Raw genomic sequence first — 22,448 nt, forward strand, 5'->3', positions numbered from 1 at the left:
ATACAATTTTTCTTTAGTATGTATTGATTTTAATGAAACTAAATATGAATCGTAGAAACCTGGATTGTGCGGCTGCATTGTATTTATTGCTGCTTACTCTAATATATGGAATATTTGTATCTATTATGACTATAAACAGTGAATGGATGAGTAGTCATTAACTACCCATAATAAATTGGGTCATTCAGATTGGAACTTAGAAGCTGGTAAAATAAAGGCATAAAATACTTTCAGAGAAATATTAAGGCTGACAGATTTGGTAGACACCAAATCTATAAGCTGTTTGTGATTTACTGCCAGCACAAAACATCTCCCATATTAGAGAAAGTTTCTTATATATTTCACAAACAAGTATCCATGTCTATCTGAAAGCAAACAATAATGAGAAGTGACCTGTGCTAAATGTACAACCAGGAGATCCTGCTGTAAGATTTATAGCATAGATCTATGTCCCGTCCATCCATTTTTGGTGGTTGTGTGGGGGAAGTTTTTCTATCGACCGGAGTGGTGGTGGTGGTGGTATCTCATGTTGCCTGAATCCTATGTGTACGTAAATAAGGCTTTGCTCACTTGCACGGCCTGGTTCCTGATAGGCCGTGGATCGGTGCCGGTCTGCGGTCCGTGGGTTGGAGACCCCTGCTATACAGTATGCTATAAGACCAGAGATAAAAAATTATAAGGACTTCCAACATCCAGTCATTTTGATCTGCCTAGCTGCAGAAAGAGCGAGGGGTCCTTGGTGCTTTCTGAGCTTGCTTGTTTTTTGTTTGCAATCATTTCATTATCCAAAGTTGTGCTGCTGCTGATGTTATCTAGTGTGGGTAATTTATACTTGTTTCCAGTTTTTGTTATCATTTTAGTAAATCCTGCATTCATTGAGAAACTGACAGATGTTTTATTTTAACCTAAAATTTCATTAATCTCCTCTGCTATGTTCCATATTTGTAATAGCAGTACCAGAAGATTGCTGGTCATGCCATTACAAATGTAACGTCCTAGGCTCTAATTGTGTTGTCTACTCCTTAGAACAAATTCTGTATGCAAACTTTTACTTTTAAAGTTATGTTTTTAGCTGTGTTGGGAACGACACCTCTTTTTTGTTATTCTCAGTTTAGGTGTAGATTTGATTTTACAATCTGTTTTTGCATAATGGAATTATTTAAATCTAAAAAGTTAATCTTCTGCAAAGAATTTTTTTAACGAGACGATTCTGAGTATTATTATGCAGTTTTTCTTTATTTCTGTGGCAATTGCCTACTGAGTAGAAAAATTCAATATACAGTTAACAGTTGGGAGGGAAAATTAATTAAATATCTAACTAGCATTTAAATCAGTAGTTGTCTGATAACAATAACACTTTCATTTTGGTGATTAAATATTTAAGCATCTGTTTGAATATTGATTGGAATTTTATACCACTGGAAATCAGTAGGGAATGAGATGCAATGCTGAAGAAATAACGTGTTGCGTGAAGAAGTTGTATACTGGAACATTTTACTGTGGATTTTTTTTTGTGCATTACAAAATATAACATCTACTCAATTGGGATTTGGGCTTGATTTTTACATAGCAAACCAACAAGTACATGCATTGCTTATCTGAAAATGGAGATTATGGAGTTGAAAAGAAATTGGTCTCAGTGGTACACGCAGATCTGGCATGTTTTCTTTATTATCATCCTAAATAGGTCATATCTATCTCCACCCCCAAACCAATATTTGATAATTTTAGCAGACAAGAGAAACTGAACATCACTTTGCAGTAGAAACAATTTCTTTTTTAAAATAATCTCAATAATCCAAAACTAACAAGGCTTGACTAATTTCTAATACTTCTGAAATATGACACTAGGCGTAATACTTGTACTATTTCAATTAAAAACATTTATGAAACATTCAACCTTTGTACCAATTTTCTTATATTTAACGCAGGTGACATTCCACTACATGTCCACATAAGAGAAACATCTGATTCTGGCAAACCTATTGTCATTTCACAGCCCCAGAGCAATGTGGTAAGTTTAATGTAATAAACTTCTTGAATATAGACATTGTTTGAATAGAATATGTTGTTTTTGTGCTAAAAGAATTCAACAGAACTAACTTATCTTATTAGTCTCTATTTCTTTCATAATGACTATTTAGCCATGATTTCAGCAGGCAATATCTGGCAATAGTTAAGTTTTTTGCACATGAAGGAAAACAATAGAAAGTGGTTTTTTGAATAATAAAGCATTGACTATGTTTTTCAATTTATTTTTGAATAATTGTATAGATAGAAGTGTCTGACTTACTTAGTGATATTATATTTACCTGACAGGAAAAGAGACTCCTCTCTCCCCAAATAATTGTCTGAAAACATGGAAACTTCATTAACTGAGAAGAGTTATAGAAGAAGGTTCTAGTGAAAGGGAATAAATAAATCAAAAGTGCAAATAATGGAAGAGCCTCAACCAGAGTCAAAAAAAAGGGGGGGCTTTGCTGTCTTAGCATCAAGAGGAGCACACAAGTACTCGTCTTGGGGTTCTCAATATAAAACAACTAGATACAAAGACAGTTTTTTCCTCTATGCCACCACTCTGCTAAACAACTAATTCCCACAACACTGTCAAACTACCCAGTAGGACTGTATTACTGTTATCCTTCTTATCTTTCATATAACCTATTTCCTTAACTTCTTATGACTACAACTTTGTTGCTTGTATCTTATGATTTATATTGATTGTTTTATTTAGTATCCTAGTATGATTCATGTTGATCGCTTGTTTAGTATACTATGACTACCACTGAGGGTTGTGTCTTATGATTTATGATTCTATCCTGTCCTGTCCTATCCTATCCTACATAGTAGGTGGTGAATGTTGACAGTAAAAACTCATTCTATGGAGAATTTCCATAGAGCCAATACATAGATTATCCATGAAAGCCCACTGATCAAACAGCACTGCAAATCATAAATATACTTACCTGAGAATGAGAGTCCCTTTACTCAATAAGACTCACCCTCGAATAAGCCTACATATATCTCACTTGTGCTTACACTTCAGCATAAAGGCTGCCACTGATCTATCTTCTTTTTACAAATGTAACAAAAAAAAAAAAACCTTTTGCCCACTTTGCATCCGTGATAAATTATGTAAACTGACCTAAACAGTGTAAAATACTTCCCTAGGAGTGAGAGTCACAGAATCTACTTCATGCTTTTGATGAAGTGAGCTTCAATTTACAAAAGTTTATGAAAGCCTGTGCCTTTTAGTAAAATCCTCCTGATGGTTGCGTTCAATAAGATTCTTTCAGAGTTGTGTTTCCTGACCCCAGATTTTTGCAGTCTCTCTTTAAGTGTAAATCTAGAGTGTTTAGGTTTGTCTATGACTGTCACAAACATCCCATTGGTCATGTGATAAGCAATTCAGGTGCATTTATGACCTGTTTCATTTTCTGCAATCATATGACCATGATCTGGCTACCTTTTTTTACAACTTCTGGAAAAAAATGGGATAGCTAGATTTATTTTACAACCATATGATTTGCTTAATGATCACAACTGCTGTAAAAATCATCATAAAATTGAGTCTGACTTGACTTATGATTGCAACCAATGTCTTAGGATGGAAATTCTAGTCATAATTAAGGACTACTTATGGTTACACATCATTTCTGTCCTGGTTCCAATATAGGAAAATATTCTTTCACTAACCCTTTTATAATTCGGAGAATTCAGTGTAAAATTCATCTTAATTCATCAAATTAAGAATTTACATCTTAATTTATGCCATGCTGCTAGTTAAATATTTTGTTCACAAGTAGACAAGTTGCACTGGGTTTTGCAATTATTTTAGAATGGAAATTATAGCATAGGAAGTAACTAAGGATTAGAAGTTGTGGTAGGATTTTGACCCTAAAGATCTGTAAAGCTATAAAACACTAAACCTCTGTGGTCAGTAGATCTTTTGTTCAACTATTGATTTATGAGTCTAGTTCTGCCTTCTGTTTGTGCTATATTTAAGTGTTTAGCCTTCAGATGATTGGTCAGCAGATTAATTGGCAAATGATTAGTGTTAAACTGTCATTTTTTTTTATTTGCTAGGGCAAATGGATCCTTGCTTTGCAGAAATGTGAGCTGTAGTAATTCCCTTAGAAATTCCAAAGCAAAGAGAAGGGAGAAATATCTCTAGTGAACATAAGCTAATATTCATGTGAAGACATTTTTGAAGGATAAATGTGAGCTGTATATTTCTGCTTTCAATTTTTCATGTTACACTTCGTCTTATTTTAGTAATGTTGACATCCATGACTGTAGAATGCAGTTTTATTAAATGGCCCATAGTTAAAGTGCATGCATACTACATACATATATAATATTTGTGATGCTATTCCTTTCCAGAGTAAGCAGTATGTCACAGAGTACAGACAATATTAAGAAAAATCAAGCCAAAGAAATTAAAGGTCTGAGATAAAAGAAAGAAGCATGGCTAAAACTGGGATAGCTTCCTCCAGCCAGGGTCCATCTATCCAATTTATTTATCCTGAGAGAAATTATTGCTAATCCCACATTTCTGCAAAATTCATACCACTGGGCTGATTTTCTAGGGCATGCCTACACTTTAGACCTAGCATTAGCACTTAGATTTATATACCACTTCACAGTCCTTTGCAGTCCCCTCTAAGTAGTTTATAGAGTCAGGATATTGCTCCCAAAAATATGGATCCTCATTTCATCGACCTCAGAAGAATGGAAGGCTGACCTTGAACCAGTCTGAATTGAACTCCTGTCAATTGGCAGAATTAGTTTGCAATGCTGCATTATAACCACTATGACACTACTTAGCTTCCTGTTTGAAATGAAGTTGGCTTGTATGATCTATTCGAGGCCTTTCTAAAAGTGATTCAGAACAGCATTGCTCCAAAGGATAGGCTTCAGTGGTGCCTGCCTGAAATTATTGTAATTATGGTTTCATGATGATGTATTCTTTTATTTTTATATCTTGATTATTGTAAATAGCCAACATTAACCGTAACCATCAAGAATGGTGGGTAAGATATTAGATGGATGGGTGGGTGGGTAGGTAGGTAGGTAGAGCTAATGCCAACATTATTTAATATAATACTTCCCAGTATTCTGCCCTTACAAACTGCTTGCTTTCACCACAACCATTTACCATCGTGCATCATCTTTTGTTCTTTCAACTTCTTACCTCTATTTTTGACAATGTCATCAACTCCATCCGAACACAACTTTCTCAGTCTTCCCCTTCCTCTCAACTCATTCATTCTTTCTTCATGAAGAAAGTCTTCAATCTCTCTACTTAGCCAAAACACCTCAATATACTTATATTATGACTTATTCTTTTATTTTATCACACATACTCCTTCCAGCGTTTTTTAGGGGCAGAGTCTTAGCATCCAAAACAATGCATTAAAGCACACATTTTGTTTACCAAATCCCTCCAAACCCTTTTGTGCAAAGTTGTGAAGCTTTTATATAATATGAATAACTCTCTTGATTTTTGGTTCTTGTTCTGCTTTTGGTCTAGGTTTTCCCTTTTCTCAGGAACCCATATAATCAGTTTATGCTGATGAGCAACAGCCAAACATTTTTAGATCATGAATTCAAGAAGTCTGATACTCCAGATGTCTTGTTGACATTCCTGACATATAGGATCTTGGCCTCAAATAGCAATTTGCTTGATTCTTGTTCTAATTTCAATAGCAATCTTTTCTTATGGATTCAGTGGGAGATTTTTACTCAGTTTCCTTTTGCTTGACTCTTACTGTACCTTCTTCAGAGCTTTACCTCTTTCACCTACCTTCACTACTTACTCATTTCTGCCTTATTTGGGCATAATTTTCTTTCACACCATAATATTTTACCCCATGCCCACTTTTATGTCCTTTTCTCACGTATCATTGCACATCTATCATTTCTGTTTAGGGATCTTTTTCTGCCAATAATCCTACCTATATTTAAGTGTAGTATGAGAAAGAACTCAGCACATTGAACTTGGGCGTCTGCAGTATCCCTGGTATTATCTGTAAATTCCTCAAATTAAACAGCACCATCATTTTAGCCATTGTCCATCCATTGCAGGATGAAGGCCTCTTCCATATGTTTCCAACCAATACAGTCCTGAGTTTTCTTTTGCCAGTTGGTCCCACAATACGTGCTGATGTCATTGATCCATAACTTAAAATATAAATTTAATTAATTAATTTTTTGTAAGTGTCTAGAGTCAATTGAATGTGAGTGGGCAACCATATTAATTCTCTAAATAAATAAACAAATACGCTCATACTAAAATGTCCAACTTTTCTTTAGTTTTCCAAGTTCTGTAAGATTCTGGCTTTCTTGCATGCTCTGGTATTCTTATACAATAATTTGTGGGTGATTCTGGTGACATTTCTCATTAATGACAATATTGCAAGATTTCAGTCATTTTTAAAGAATTGTCAGGGATTTGTATAATAGAAGTGAGGAAGAGTTCTGATTCTCTGATAAAAAAATCTCCCTATCCCATAAATACAGACTAAAATTGTACATCATAATTGCTACATTATTTGTCAATGTTTTGCTATTGGCCACTTTTTAGGTACAATTAGTATAATCACACTATAACAGCAGTCAGTTGGTGGAAGGCAATTTGTACTCCTGTTTCATAAGAAATATTTTATATTGCATTCTAATCTAGGATATTAATGTGATGAATTTGTAAATACCTTGCAGGCTCAAGCCTATTTGAAGATTGCTGCTGAAATAGTGAAAAGACTGTCGCTTTTTCCAATTTGAAGTCATCATTTTGAAGAGCCACACCTTGAATTTTATGACTGAAATGTGACTTACAATGTAGCAAAATAAATAACAAATGTTTTATGTGTATTGTGGAAAGTTCTTCTGTTACATATTTTAATATTCATATTTAGCTTTTTTAATTCCAGTCAGTAAAAGACAGTGTTCCAGCAAAGAATCTTTTGATATTTTAAAGACTGATAAACTCATTAGGATGTAATATTCCATGGATTACAATTTATTTAATCAGATGCATTGAATATAGTCTTGAGAAAGTAGTATTATACTAGATGCACTGAGTATAGTCCAGAGAAAGAATTATTACATGCGAAGGAGATAAATAAACAAACACATTACATATACCATCAGCTAAGATGGGTCTGAAAAATTCATGATGGCTGTAGTTGTCAAAGTGAACATTTAAAGCATTTGTTTAGTACCTTCTAACATAAGATCCATTAAAAACCTAACTATTTTGTGGAGCTCAACATCATCCATTTAACTGTCAATCATTTGTGAAACGTGGAAGGTTTTTTTAGAGGACTGTGTCCCAAACTTATCTGTATTTAATACAGAGATTAAGAAACATAAAAAGGATCAACATATGCAAGGAACAATTTGTTCTGTCATATGTTTGAGTGTAAAATATAGATAGATACAGAATACAAATACTGATTTGGATCCAAACTATGACTAAATGAAGTTTTCCATCCAGGAAAGGCATTACATGCAGCATGAATTTACATTGGAAGGATTAAGAGGGCAACTGATCTTTGTCAATTTCTCTTTTTCTTATGGAGTAACTCTGTTTGGAGCACTCAAAGCTTGTTCCAGCAAGTTGTGAGACTTTCCAAAAGTGATGTTGCAACTTCAGACCAAGGATATAGTCATCCAAGATCATCTTACTTTTCCTTTCTGCTGGTAAAGAGTTGGGGAACTTTTGATCCTCCAGGTATTGTGGAACTGCAACTTGGGCTGTCACCCATTGCTTATGCTGGCTACAACTATTGGTGTGTTTTTTTAGTTCAGCAACATTTCGAGAGCTTACTTGTGTTAGCATAATAGTTCTGCTCACCGAATGGTCCCAGTTGATCAGATCTATATAAGATCTTCTAACTTTTCCCACGAATTTAATCAAGTTTAAATATATGTGTAGTAAACTTAAATAATGGGGCTAAAATGGAAATTGATACAGTAGTCTGGAGTCAACATAGCAAAAATTTGTTCTACCATGAAGAGTTATTGTGAAATTGCCAGGAATTATTTATTTTGAGCTATCAAATAACAGGAGACTTAAAGAACTGTCTTTAACTTTTGTGTGTTATCCTGTGTCAGTTGATGCTCGATAAATCCTACTTTGTAATTGTCCTAGCAAATTGTTTCATTTTCTTATATTGAGCATGAATAAACTCAACATTCAGTAGCAAGCTCTTCATTAAAATAGAAGCATCAGGTTACTGAGGAAGAAACAAATGATAAAAATTAAGTACAGAACATATGATTATAGATTCACAAGAGAGTAATAGTTCCAAATACATAAACAGTATATCTAATTGCCAATATTTATCCAGCACATAGATACATACTGTACACTTCATTATTATGTGCAGGCTTATAAACATGTCCATACAAAAGTTTTACTGACTATGCTAAACTACATGTTAGTTCAGGTTTCCACTTTTTTAATATATGAACTAACAGGAATACAAACCAAAATGCACAAATTCATTGTTAAATTCATAGCACTAGTATAGTTTACAGAAGTTGGTTGGTATTTCCTTTATATTGTTAATTGTTTGAGAGCTGTCTTATTCTGTACTTTTAAAGTTTTGCATTTGTGTTTTATTGGACAGGGGTTGTAAATTAAATAAAAAACAGACACAAATGTATAACATTTAACTGAGTAAGATTGTATGAATTTCAGAATTCAAGCTGAACTATGATTTTCTCTAATGAACTTTTGCTTTATGAATTCAAATGATTAGAGCTGTAGTGCAGTTAATGTGAAGAGCTGGATAACATTTCCTGGGTCTTGCATTTTGTTTTGTTTTTTTGCTCAGTCTGACACAGTGTAGAAATTGGGAGACTTTCATGATAGCCAACCTAAGATTAAATTGTAGATTAAGAACATGCCATTAAATTCAGGTCCCTCTTTTTTCTAGCTTCCATTGGTGTAATATCAATATTGGTGGGATCTCAGTGGTGACTGAGGAAATAGCGTATTCTGGGATTCATTTTGTTTTTGTACTCTGAGCAGAGAATTCTCCAACACAAATTCCACTACCTGCACTTCAGATCAGTGCTTGTGTATATTCAGAGTTAATCAACAGTCTTTTAAAGTGGTTCTTTTAACATCACAATAGAGACATATTGTGACAGATACGCCATTATCAAATGTATAGACAAGTGCTATTGGGGAATTTGGGGTAAATTAATATTAAGAATAGAAGGGCTCTTTTCAGATTCTGTCAAAATTCACTTCTCTTGGTGTGTATGTGTTTTATATAGCATCCAGATTTACTACTAAGTTGTGGTTTTTAGCCAAAATCTCAGTTAATAGGTAGCTACAGTACATGGAAAAATGCCAATTCCTAGAGAAGAACAAAGGATCACCTAATAAAACTGTTCAGAAGGAGGTTTAGAACAGACTAAGTATTACTTAGCCATACATAATTAATAACCCATATGACTATAAAAGGAGATTGGATAAATTCAGTTTTTCAAAAGCTGTTAGCTTTTATATTCTCTCTGGGTAAGGGGTTTATACTTCTAAATACTAGTTACAAGGGAACAAAAGTTTATACTTCTAAATAGTTACAGGAGAGGGACATGTGTCCTTGAACCAAGTAGTTCCACTCAAAAGACATTTTACTTTGAACTGTGGTTTTTAGGTGACTTATTGTCTCCATTCTGCTTTTTCTTCTTTCTTGCTCTGAATGTATTGTAGGGACTCACCTATTAATCTCCACAACTCTTTGAGAGATGAGTAGGGTGAGAGGGTTTGTTAATCCTTATGTCAGTTAATTCTGAATTTATGTCATTAGCAACAATAATTACATTGCATACTTTCATAATTAATCTAAATGAGGCCATTGTAGTAACACTTCTATTTAAGGGAGAAAGATACAATCTAACGGACAGTAGTCCATACAATGCGGATAAAGTCCACATAAAAAATTGTTAATTAGAATGTTGAAAAACTTTTTCTATGTTTACCAATCTTACCACAGCTCAGGCAATGATAAACCTCTGCAAAGTTTTTGTGCCTTTTAATATAATAACTTCAATATTTATGTAGATGTTTCTGAAGATTAATTGGTTGTTGCCTTTGGAAGGCAAGCCTCTCCTAATTTTTAATCCTATCCTCAATAGACTTTTGCATTTATACACTTCAAGCAATTACAAGATTCAGGCTGATTTCTTATGTGTTAATTGATCGTTTATTTTCAGGTTATCTTCTCCACTCACCAAACCTTAGCAGTATCTTTTACATATTCGTAACTGCACTGGAAGGATGGATTAATTTTATTACCTCGTATGGCTTTGTTCACTGTAGTAGATCTACAACAGTATAAATGAATAAAGCAATGAATATCATATTGCACTATGTATATATTTAAAATCAAGTTTGCACCTTGTTTTTAAGAGAAAAACAACAAATTTTTCATTACCTTTGTAACTCTGAATAGTTTTGATCAGTGGGATGATGGCATACAGGTTAAGTAAGGCAGCTGTTCATAATATTCATATGAAATTTCATAGGATTGTGCAAATTAAGTCTGTTCTGATTCACATCAGGTCTCCCAAGTTGGATTGATTCAAATTGAATCTGATTCCAAAAGTCAATTTGTTCTGGAGAAAAAGAAAAAAAAACAGCATTTCTGAACATGTGCAAAAAGTCATTAAATTGTCAAAATGGTTCAAAGACAACCAGTCAATTTGATAATGCGGACCAATTTAAAAGGTCTATATTAAATTTATATTTATTTCATGTTTATTTGTTAGTTTGATGACCCATATGAATTGAATGTCTGAACTGAATTCCAATAAATTGTTTATGAAAGATGTCAAACTTTAATTCATTGATGTCCATGATGTATTTGTCATATGATTTTGAACCGTTGGGTATAATTTGTGAGGCGATTTTTGAAAGCCCCGTTTAAAGCCTTTTGCTATAGTAGCATCTATAACTGTTTTTGGGATAGTATATCCCAGAATTCTTCCCTTTTGGTCATGCTGATCGACAATTATAGAAGGCAAAGGACCTATTTGGAGAAGACTTTTGAAGGAAACAGGTATACAACTGTTATACAGTCTCATGAGTCAATCCATTAGTGCATGCAGTTTTATGTAAATGTAGAGGTAAGACCCAAGGATAAAATGTAGCTTATTACCAGGAGTTATTCAATTACAGGTAGTCCTCAACTTACAACAATTCATTTAGTGACCAAAGTTACAATAGCATTGAAAGTGACATGACTATTTTCATATTTATAGACTTGAGTCTATCATCTTTACCTCTATAACTGTCTGGTTTGGTTCTGCAACCCAACAGGACAGACACAGACTTCAGAGGATAATTAGGACTGCAGAAAAAAACAATTACTACCAACCTGCCTTCAATCAAGGACCTGTATACTGCACGAGTCAAAAAGAGGGCTGTGAAAATATTTACAGACCCCTCACAACCCGGACATAAACTGTTTCAACTCCTTCCCTCAAAACGACACTATAGAGCACTGCACACCAGAACAACTAGACACAAGGACAGTTTTTCCCAAAAAGCCATCACTCTGCTAAACAAATAATTCCCTCAACACTGTTCTACTATTACAAAGTCTGCACTACTATTACTGTTAATCTTCTCATCATTCCTTATCACCCATCCCCTCCCACTTGTGATTGTATGACTAACTTTGTCTCTTGATTTATATTGACTGTTTCCTAGTATGATTTGATTGCTTATTGTACCCTGTGAGTATCATTAAGTGTTGTACCTGATGATTCTTGACGAATGTATCTTTTCTTTTATGTACACTGAGAGCATTTGCACCAAGTCAAATTCCTTGTGTGTCCAATCACACTTGGCCAATAAAGAATTCTATTCTATTCTATTCTATTCTATTCTATTCTATACTATACTATACTATACTATACTATACTATACTATACTATACTATACTATACTAACCATTGAAGCATTCCCATGGTCACATGATCTAAATTCATCCGCTTGGTAATTGACTCCTTATTTATGACAGTTGCAGTGTTCTGGAGTCATGTGATCCCCTTTTGTGACCTTCCAATAAAGTCAATCCAGATTCACTTAACAACCATGTTACTAACTTAACAATTGCAGTGATTGACTTAACTGTGGCAATAAAGGTCATAACATGGGGCAAAGCTCACTTAACAAAAGTCTCATTTAGCAACAGACATTTTGTGCTCAATTTTCATAAGTTGAGGACTACCTGTATAATAGGATCTTCAGCGGGTTCCACCACCATTAGTAGAAAAAGCAGCTTGAGGAGAAGGACTGACTTTATTCATAAAAATAATTGAATGGGAAATGATTTTCCTTTCAAACTAGCTCTCATAGCTGCTGTTCCTTTATTTTTAAAAATAGTTTTTGTGTTTTGTGTCCTTTAAATGTTCTTCAGTTTGGCCTCACCATAAATATGCAGTTAATTTGGGGGTGTAGGAACGTATACATTTCCAACTGCTCTCAGTAATGGGATGATGTGTTAAATCAAGTTATAGTGATGGTACAAAAATAGTTATGTAAAAATATAAACCACGGTGTGCAATTAAACTTTTCCTACAAAGTACAAAGAGTAGCCATGAGATAATTGTGTACATCACATAATTGCCCTTTTTGTGTAATTAAATGTGTATTTCTCATGCTGATTTCCCCAAGAGCTTTATTTTTAGTCACTATTCTAAATAAAACCACCGATTAGGGAGCAAATGTAGCCTTATAAATGTATCTACACATAATTTAAGGGTAGCACTGAGGTTTTTAAACCCCCTTTTTTCTGAAATATTGATAAATGAATTGCCACGAATTTGGTTACACTTAGCAATCAAAACTATGCTTTAATAGATTGATATTGCGTTTTGGAACACACCGTACAATAGAGAGCAGTTTATTACCAAATTATATCGAAACAATTGGGAGAGTTGGCAACTAATTTTCCTATCCTGAATAATGTTGTATTGATTTGTAAGCCTGATTTTGGAATTTTAGGAATTTTTGAGAAAATTCTATTATTTTGATGTAATGTTATAAAGTTATCCCATGTAACTTTTACCAAATATATTATGCAGACCTACTGTCTGTTAATACTGTATTATATGATAGTCTGTAAGTATAAGAGATGTACATAAATAACTTAGCGTTCTCCTCATATGAAATGTATCCAAAAAATACGATCTTGGACTTCACTGCTCTTAATTGCAGCTGTAAATAGATAAATGCTTTGGATCAGTGGCATTCACTTCATTTTTTTTAAATCAATGGACGAACACTAGTCATTAAAATGGGGTTTAATATTTATGTTTACTCTGCAGCTGTTCCAACTTGACTTTTTCTTTCATATCTTCTTAACTGCTTGTCTGTATTTTATAGTAATATTTAGAATGGCCACAACATTGCTGTATGTAGAATTGTGATTACTGCTGCTCTACTGTATTTATGGACTCTGGTTTCAGCAGGGGTGGGATTCAAATTTTTTAACAAGCAGTTCTTTGGGCGTGGCTTAGTTGGTGGTCATGGCTTGGTGGTCATGTTATTGGCTGGGTGTGGCCAACTCAATATCACTCACATCGAGGCACGCATCTCCTCACCTGGCCTCTCATGACTGTGGGGATGCTGCAACAGTTGTAAGTGTGAAAAATGGTCATAAGTCACTTTTTTCAGTGCCATTGTAACTTTGAATGGTCACTCCACACAAGCAAAGTACCAGCAAAGGAGGGGGGAAAAAACTCTAGAGACTTTCCTGAGATAGGAAGTCTAGTCCTGCCAAGAATGTAATAAGGGTTAATGGAGAGGCAGTTTCTGTAAGCAACACCAGAATGTTTCCTTCCTGCCTTCCTTACAGGATTAGGCCAGTAATTTCTTCTAACAACCAGTTCTCTGAACTGCTTAGAATGTTAACAATCGGTTCTAGCGAATAGGTGCGAACTGGTAGAATCCCACCCCTGGGTTTCAGATCTGGAAGGTTAAATTTACAAATCTTTAAGAGCTGCAAAGCTGAGTTGCAGAAACATTTACAGAGAAGTAATAGAGAACAGTAAGTTGTCAAGTTTTATAAAACCAAGACAGGCTTAATTCCTTCTGTTCCCCAGTGCTTCCATCTGTGGCTCTTGACATCTTTTCGGGTGCTGTAACAAAGCAATTTTGTGGTGTTTCCCTAAAGGGTTCCAATACTGCCAATCATCCTCAAGATGAATGCATGGGATAAATGGAGCTGATATAAGATTGTTTCCCACATTCTTAGGTCTTAAAAAGGTTAAGTGAGTCACGGTTCTATTCTGGAGCAATTAGCTTGATCCTGAGTTTCAGCCAGTTTCAGTCATTGCTCATTTTAAGCCACCTCTGAAAGAGCGCATCTTCAGTTTGGAACATAAAGTAATTTCCCCCCTCTTATTGGTATTTCAGTTACTCTGTTTAAATATTGTGTGATTGTATTGTAGAAATGAGCTGTCAGAAATAGAATGTATTACAAGAATGTAATAAGGGTTAATGGAGAGGCAGTTTCTGTAAGCAACACCAGAATGTTTCCTTCCTGCCTTCCTTACAGGATTAGGCCAGTAATTTCTTCTAACAACCAGTTCTCTGAACTGCTTAGAATGTTAACAATCGGTTCTAGTGAATAGGTGCGAACTGGTAGAATCCCACCCCTGGGTTTCAGATCTGGAAGGTTAAATTTACAAATCTTTAAGAGCTGCAAAGCTGAGTTGCAGAAACATTTACAGAGAAGTAATAGAGAACAGTAAGTTGTCAAGTTTTATAAAACCAAGACAGGCTTAATTCCTTCTGTTCCCCAGTGCTTCCATCTGTGGCTCTTGACATCTTTTCGGGTGCTGTAACAAAGCAATTTTGTGGTGTTTCCCTAAAGGGTTCCAATACTGCCAATCATCCTCAAGATGAATGCATGGGATAAATGGAGCTGATATAAGATTGTTTCCCACATTCTTAGGTCTTAAAAAGGTTAAGTGAGTCACGGTTCTATTCTGGAGCAATTAGCTTGATCCTGAGTTTCAGCCAGTTTCAGTCATTGCTCATTTTAAGCCACCTCTGAAAGAGCGCATCTTCAGTTTGGAACATAAAGTAATTTCCCCCCTCTTATTGGTATTTCAGTTACTCTGTTTAAATATTGTGTGATTGTATTGTAGAAATGAGCTGTCAGAAATAGTAAAAATGACAAAAGCACAGTGAAAACTCTGTACAATATGTTGTGTTTGGAGCGCAATAATTCTGAAAGTAGAACTAGGGCAGGAATAATTGAAGTCTTTAACTTCCCTTTCTTAACAGTTTTGAATACAAGAAATTCTGAAAAGAACTGAAAAATAGATGCTTGCAATAAAAGGAAAGGATGGGAAAAAGGAAATGTGTGATATGCATATGAATCTTCTCCTGTGAAATGATGAGATGGTGTCAGTGTTAGTTCACATTTTTACCAGTCACTGTCGTTGGCATCATGTGCTAAGCATCTGGCCACCACAAAGGACTGGTAGCATATGGCGCATAAATAGTGACATTGAAAAGAAGAGATCATAATATAAGTGGTGAACATGCATACATAGAATGATCCTTTTTTGAAAAGGATTTGAGTGGAAATTTTTCTGGGTAGAAAGTGAAACTGTCCTGCTTGACTGCATTTTGGTGAGAAAATAAAGTTTTGAATGAATACCTTTACTAACGCTTGCTTTTCCAATCCATGGTGGATGTATTGCAAATGGATATGTGAAATGGAAAACATGGGTTATATCCTAGGTCAGTATGAAATTTTTAAAAGACTCCCTATATTTCTGCCTCCAGTTGATTAGCATCATGTTATTAGACATGGTTTCAGTCCTAAAACAGACATTACCGTGACTGATCAGTGCTTTGATGATTGGGGGTTTTTGCAGGAAGAAATGATGCTGGTAAAACAGGAATACTGAATCCTGCTACTTGCTTTCTTTATCCAAACTACAGGTGATTATTCTTCCAGTGGGCCCAGAGGTTAACATAAACCAAATTAAACAGAACACCACTTGCAGAGGCTGCGGAAATGACTGGTTTCAGCATCTCACCATTGCCTCTGCATCCCATCAACTGATTATTTGGTGACACCCAGGGGGAGGCAAGACAACCTTTTGATCACTAGGCCTATATTAACATTGGGGGGGAGAGCAGCAGCCACGCCAGATGGTAAAAATGATGCAAAATGAGTGGGTCCATGTCACACTTGTGAATGTGTCAGCATTCAGAGGAGGAGGTTTTTCGGGTGGTCTGTTTAAAATCATTAAGCTTATTTTATGACTTACTTTACACTTCTTGTATATTCTCTAATTCAGAATGTTAGAAAACTGGAATCTTCAAAAAGATGATCGTGAGGCTCTTTTGTTGCTCATCCATGTTCTAACATAGGCAGTCTGTTATGGCAATTCATGTGCTAAAACTTTATTTTGCTCATGGGATTTTTATGATGACTTCTTTTTTATTTCACACAAACTAAAGCAGAACTTGAGAGATTTTCCCATAATGAATATTACTTGTCTTCTTCTTTTGTTATCTTCTTTGTCTGCTTTATGTTTGAAAAAGGGAACGGTCATCTACTATTTCATCATTTCTCTTTGGCAAATCTCTCAAAACCGTGTGTCCTTGAAATCTATGGAACTGATATCTTTTGATATCTATTAACTGATATCTTTTGTCAAAGCAAGAAAAAACGTACGTGAAGCAGGTTGTATCAAAACTTTAGAGGAGTAGTGTTCCAAACATTCACCTCCTTTAGCTTCCTTTTATCCATTGTGATTTAGATTTTAGATACGTTCAGCATAATCAGAGTCTCTTTATGGTTACATATCCATTAGTAATTTATTTTTAATAAAGTGAAACTTTATTTCCACCTGAAACAAGGGCACTTCATTCTCCCATACCTGGCAGCTGCCCTCTTTCATCCCACCCCAGCCATGCTTGTGTCGTGCCAGAGCAGCCACGGACCTACCAGCCTTCCCCATTGGCTTTGCTTGTTGGAAGCTGGCAGGAAGTTAGGAGGAGATCCTTTCTGAATGAGCCACAATCCTCACTTAACAATGACCATGGGAACTGCTGGGATAGCTTGTCGCTACCACATAATGTCGTGCTTTTTTTTTTTTGTCACCACATTATTAAAAAAGATGTTGAGACTTTTGGAAAAGTGCAAAGAAGAGCAAGTAAAATGATTAAGGGCCTGGAGGCAAAAACACATGAAGAACAGATTTGGGCTTGACTAGTCTAAAGAAAAGCTGAACTGGGGAGGACATGATAGCAGTATTCCAGTGTTTGAGGGGCTGCCACAAAGAAGAGGGGTTCAACTTATCTTCCGAAGCACCAGAAGACAAGACAAACAATGGATGGAAACTGTGGCATTCGGAAAAGACTAAGTCGAAGTCTTCACTCTGGTCCGTGTTTCCAGCGGGAACACGGACCACTCCTATTGGCTGATGCTGTTTGACAGCCGGCTATAAAAGGGAGCTGTCAAACAGCATCAGCTGTTGTCCACCAGCTGGCTGCCTTGTTAGCGCGGCAGCCGCGGCAACCCTTTATTGTTTCAATAAAGTAAAAGCTGAAGTTCGCTCCGAGTTTGCCTCAGGTTATTCCACCGCTCCACAACACTGGCGATGAGGGCGGGATCCCTATAAGAGGCAACCGGGCAAAGAATCACTGAGCGAAGTCACTACAAAAAGCGCTGAAGTCACTACCGAGCTGATTGTCACTTTAAGAGCTACTGTCACTATTCGCGAGCACGAATTTCAACTTTCCGCTCCACAACAGAAACTAATCAAGGAGAGAAGCAACCTGGAATTAAGGAGAGACTTCCTAGCAGTGAGAACAATTAACTAGTGGAACAGCTTGCCTTCAGAAGCTGTAGGTGTTTTCATCACTAGAGTTTTTTTTAAAAAAAAGACTGGACAGCCACCTGTCTGAAATATATAGGGTCACCTGCTTGAGCAACTAGAAGACCTCCAAGGTTCCTTCCAGCTCTATTCTGATTGACTTTAAGACCCATCACTACATGACGAAACTTCTAATCCCAATTGCTTTTATTACATAAGGACTATCTACAAGGAAAGTTACAAATTTTCCAGAAAATGGCCTTTAGGGGGATTCACCCTGACACCAATCCTCATGACTTTCATGAATTAGCTTAACTCTGCATTTCACGCTAGCAAATCCCAAAATTTAATTATGCATTGTGTAAAAAACATTTCTTTTTCTTCTGGTCCTGATTCTTTCAGAATGCAATTATATTGTGTGGCCTCCGGTTTCAGTACTTTGGGAAGAGGAAGATAGCTGCTCCTTGTCGATTTTATCCAAACCATGAACATTTGAGTTATTATCTTCTCTCATTCATCTTTCTAGACTAAAAAGGCCTAAATTACCACTTTTCCTCATAAGGAAGCTGTTTCAGATCCTTGATCAGAGCTGCCCTCTGAACCTTTTCTAATTTCTCTTATACCCCTATATCAGTGGTGGGATTCAATTTTTTTTACTACCAGTTCTGTGGGTGTGGCTTGGTGGGCATGGCAGGGGACGGATACTGTAAAATCTCCAGTCAGAGGTGGTATTTGCCGGTTTTTCCGAACTACTCAAAATTTCTACTACCGGTTCTCCAGAACTGGTCAGAACCTGCTGAATACCACCTCTGCCCTATATACTTTTTGGAAGGTGGCAACCAGAACCGCACACAGTATTTCATACATGATTGTTGCAATATATAAAGACTATATATAATAGTCATATCTCTATTTTCTATTTGTATTTATTTCTCTTATTTTATTTGTAAATTTCTTACCTTATTTATAAATTATCTTGCTTCCACTGCCATCTCTCTGAACAGCTTTTCTTGGAAGGTTGATTAGCTGGGACATTAATTGATTAGTGAAGAGTAGAAATAGCTATTACCTAGGATGACCCAGGATAGGATACAAAACAAACACAGTCACAGAAAACAGGTGAAACCCCTTTTATTCCTTCAGTTTGCTTCCAAGCTCTGAATATCTTTGATGGAAGACAAAAAAACTTCCACACAGTTACACGAAGAAGGAAAAAAAGCAACATAAACCAGGCAAGATAAGGGCTGGAGGATGTCCACAGATAACACACACTGGGAAGGACACCAAACTCAGAGAGGAACTATAAACTAGAGATATTTACACGATTTGTTAACAGCGTTTACAGGTCCAAACTCTTATTCAGTTGTCACACCTGTAGCCATGAAGAGGATCAAGGCCCTCTCCTCCCTAGGAGACCACGTCTCTCCCTTAACCTCTCCTCCCTGTGTGCCCTAGGGTGGATAGGGGATGGGCCTGGGTCCTCCTGATTGCTCAGCCGCCCTCTGCCCTTCCCCAGCCTCCTCCACAACTTCCGGAGCCACACTTCCACTCCCTGTTCCTCCTCTCCCTCAGAGTCAGTTTCCACCAGGGGCATGACATTACCAATGAATTTTTTGATCAGGAAGAAACAGGCATTTCCTGCCCACTGAAATGGATACTATATGGAATAAAAATGACTGAACATCCCCAAACAAATCAAATTCTGTTTTATATTAGCAAAGTTTGGGTAAGTATGCCAGTACGTTATAAGAAGCATTCATTGAGGAGAGAAATTGTACCTTCTCTCTATGATTTTCTCCTTCCCATTTATGAAATTAGGTTAATTTCATAAAATAAAATAAAATACAAGTAGTTCTTGATTTACGAGCACAACTGAGCCTGAATTTTCTGTTGCTAAGCGAAACATTTGTTAAGTGAATTTTGCCCCATTATACAACCTTTTTTACTCGTTAAGTTAGCAACACAGTTGTAAAGTGAAACTGACTTCCCCATTGATTTTGCTTATAAGAAAAAAGTTGATCACGTGACCCAGGGACACTGCAATTGTCATAAATATGAGCCAGTTGCCAAGCATCTGAATTTTAATCACATGATCGTGGGGATGGTGAAATGTGTGAAAACTGGTCATAAGTCACTTCTTTTCAATGCTGTTATAACTTTGAACAGTCACTAAATGAACTGTTAGGTTACACAAACTGAGGTAGCCGATGGCAGAAAGATAGATGTTTGAGTGAATTTGTGATTCTGTGAGCAACTAAATCTACCTGCCTGCTTTGCCTGATTTTGGGTAAAAGTTGCTCTTTTTTTAAATAAAAAATTCAATATTTACATAAATATTTATAATATTCACATACAAAACAAATGCTGATTTGTTTTAGGTTCTTGGAATGAAGGACTCAAGGTCCAGAGATTCAAGAACACTCCTTAAATTCTTTGCAGCATTTCCTAATGAAAGACTAATAGCCAGCCCCTCACAAAATAGTCACATCTCACAAGGTCTATACTCTTGCATATGATTTTGGGAAATATCAGCAATATAATTGCTTTTAATGTAAAAATATTGTCTTCTGTGAGATTGCATGAAATCATGCAGAGGCATCTGGACCAAGGGAAAACAAATTGTTGGACCCACCCGATATAATTATTATAGAAAGCAGCCAGTGGTACAGCTTTAAAAAATTAAAAATGTTAGAATATTAAGCATGTAACCTTTGCTGCTCTTAGACTACATTCAAATTAGATGTAATATTACATATGCATATATCTGCATACTTACAGTCTGGGTTTTTTGTGTGTGTGTATTACAGTTTTTTTACTGATTTTTTTTTTTAAATAGGAGCTTTCATATTTTTTTTCTTTTGCTGATTCTAGAACACATAATAGTGTATCTAGCGCTAACATAACAATTCATGATTCTGATGTATGTATTAGCTATTGTGAAAGGATTTATTGATGTGCCAACTCAATGACCATTCAATAGAAAGAACCAAACATCAGATTCTTAGCTGTAGCTTTGGTGATATTAGACTGCTCTGGTTATAGTTCATGCTTACAAAGACACCCTCAGAGTAAAATTTATTATTTCTGGTTCCTTGGTAACTTTGTAACTGTCTCTGCAGGAGGTCTGTTACTACTCAACAGTGGCAGCTCTAAAAACGAAGTTTACTACCAGCAAATCCATTGCATTTATTCCATTTTCATTAAGTCTAATACTGTGTGGTTACCCATACAGTATTTTAAAAAAAACATTTGTGCCAACTCCTGGAATCCCTCCATTATTATAAAAGTAAGCAATTTGTTTTCCTGATGATGAAATATTTGCTCAGAAGGATTTATAAAATACTCTGCTGAGAAGGATAGAATTTCATTTAAATCCAGTGCACTATTAAACATAAAAACTCTTGTTACACATCTGCCAACTTTCTCAGGAAAAGTAAAGAAACCTTCAGTGCATTGTGCTTGAACAACATAATACTAAGTTGAGATGAAAATCAGGTGTCCCTGTAGTCATCAGAAATAGATCCTGATTCAATGGTATTAACAAGAACTGAACATTGTTAAATATTGGACAACCCTAGCCTCTGTGGCTATTTGAGCTTTAACCAAGAGTGTAGGGAAAAAACAGGCAGAGCTGGGGAGCAGCACCATTTGCTTCGAGTTGTTACATCACCACAAATGGTCCAAGTCCAGTCCCTCTTGAATTCTGTTAATCTTTATCTGGCACCAATTTAGTACTGAACTTCAGTTGACTAGATTCTTGTGTATAGGCTGGAGCAATAAATCTTCTGAACTGCAACTTAATGTATGGTCCTTTGCATCTGAGAAAGAACTTCCAAAATATTGGAGTATCAAAGCTGAAGATATTATATCAAGGGTAGAAGACTTCTAGCCCTTCAGAAGTTGCCAATACACATCCATGCTACTAGGAGTTGCTGAGTGCTGTAGCTCATTAACATTTAGAAGAACCATCTGTTTTTGATGCATTTTTTAATCATTGGGGTGGCATTGTAGTCTGAAGATTTGAACAAATGCCTCAGATGATAAAAACACTCTGAGTGGAATACTGTGAAAGACAGTGGCTTTAATATTCCTAATCCTGATTACAAGCAACTTCCACTGCAGTCTTGTACAAAATACATTTTTTTAAAATGATGGTTAGGGTAAATGTTTGAAGCCATGATGGAGACAGGAGAAAAAGGAAAAAAGCTCTTGGTCTATCTGTTTCTATTCATATGATGTGAATGTTATCCTTTAAGGGCAGCCCTTGGTTAAAAAAGTAAATCAGAAAGACCAATCTGCTCTCTGAAAAAGGAATTGTATAAACATACTTTGATCAGAAGTATTGACTGATAGAATCAGTTTTACAGAAAGCATAAAATGGATTACTAAATTGTAACACAACAAAATTATACTGTGATTGTACCCTGTAACTTTATCATTGTGGCATAATTATTTGATGCTCATTTGTTTACCCTACCTCCTTCATACCAACTGCTGTGGAAAATCAAGCAAAATATTATATGTACACCCAGTACATGGGAAAATGTAAACTGTTCACCTAAATTCATTTTAAATTG

At 35.8% G+C, this 22,448-nt stretch overlaps 1 protein-coding gene across 8 annotated transcripts in view; it reads left to right on the top strand.

The window, feature by feature from the left end:
• The window catches only part of NUBPL (NUBP iron-sulfur cluster assembly factor, mitochondrial), a 65,380-nt gene extending 58,513 nt beyond the window's left edge, over positions 1-6,867 (top strand). For 7 of the 8 annotated variants that reach the window (XM_026664518.2, XM_087951774.1, XM_087951773.1 and 4 more), the window contains 2 exons: positions 1,932-2,014; positions 6,721-6,867. In XM_026664518.2, the coding sequence (XP_026520303.1) occupies positions 1,932-2,014; positions 6,721-6,783 (146 nt within the window). In that variant the 3' untranslated portion in view covers positions 6,784-6,867. Of the gene's footprint in view, positions 1-1,931; positions 2,015-4,086; positions 4,221-6,720 lie in introns of all 8 variants that reach the window. The other variant, XM_087951772.1, reaches the window with a different exon arrangement.
• Positions 6,868-22,448: the final 15,581 nt, after the last annotated feature.

This window comes from Notechis scutatus, chromosome 1 (assembly GCF_049901735.1).
Source record: "Notechis scutatus isolate UNSWTSFEM ecotype Mainland chromosome 1, rNotScu1.2, whole genome shotgun sequence".
Classification (NCBI taxonomy): domain Eukaryota; kingdom Metazoa; phylum Chordata; class Lepidosauria; order Squamata; family Elapidae; genus Notechis; species Notechis scutatus.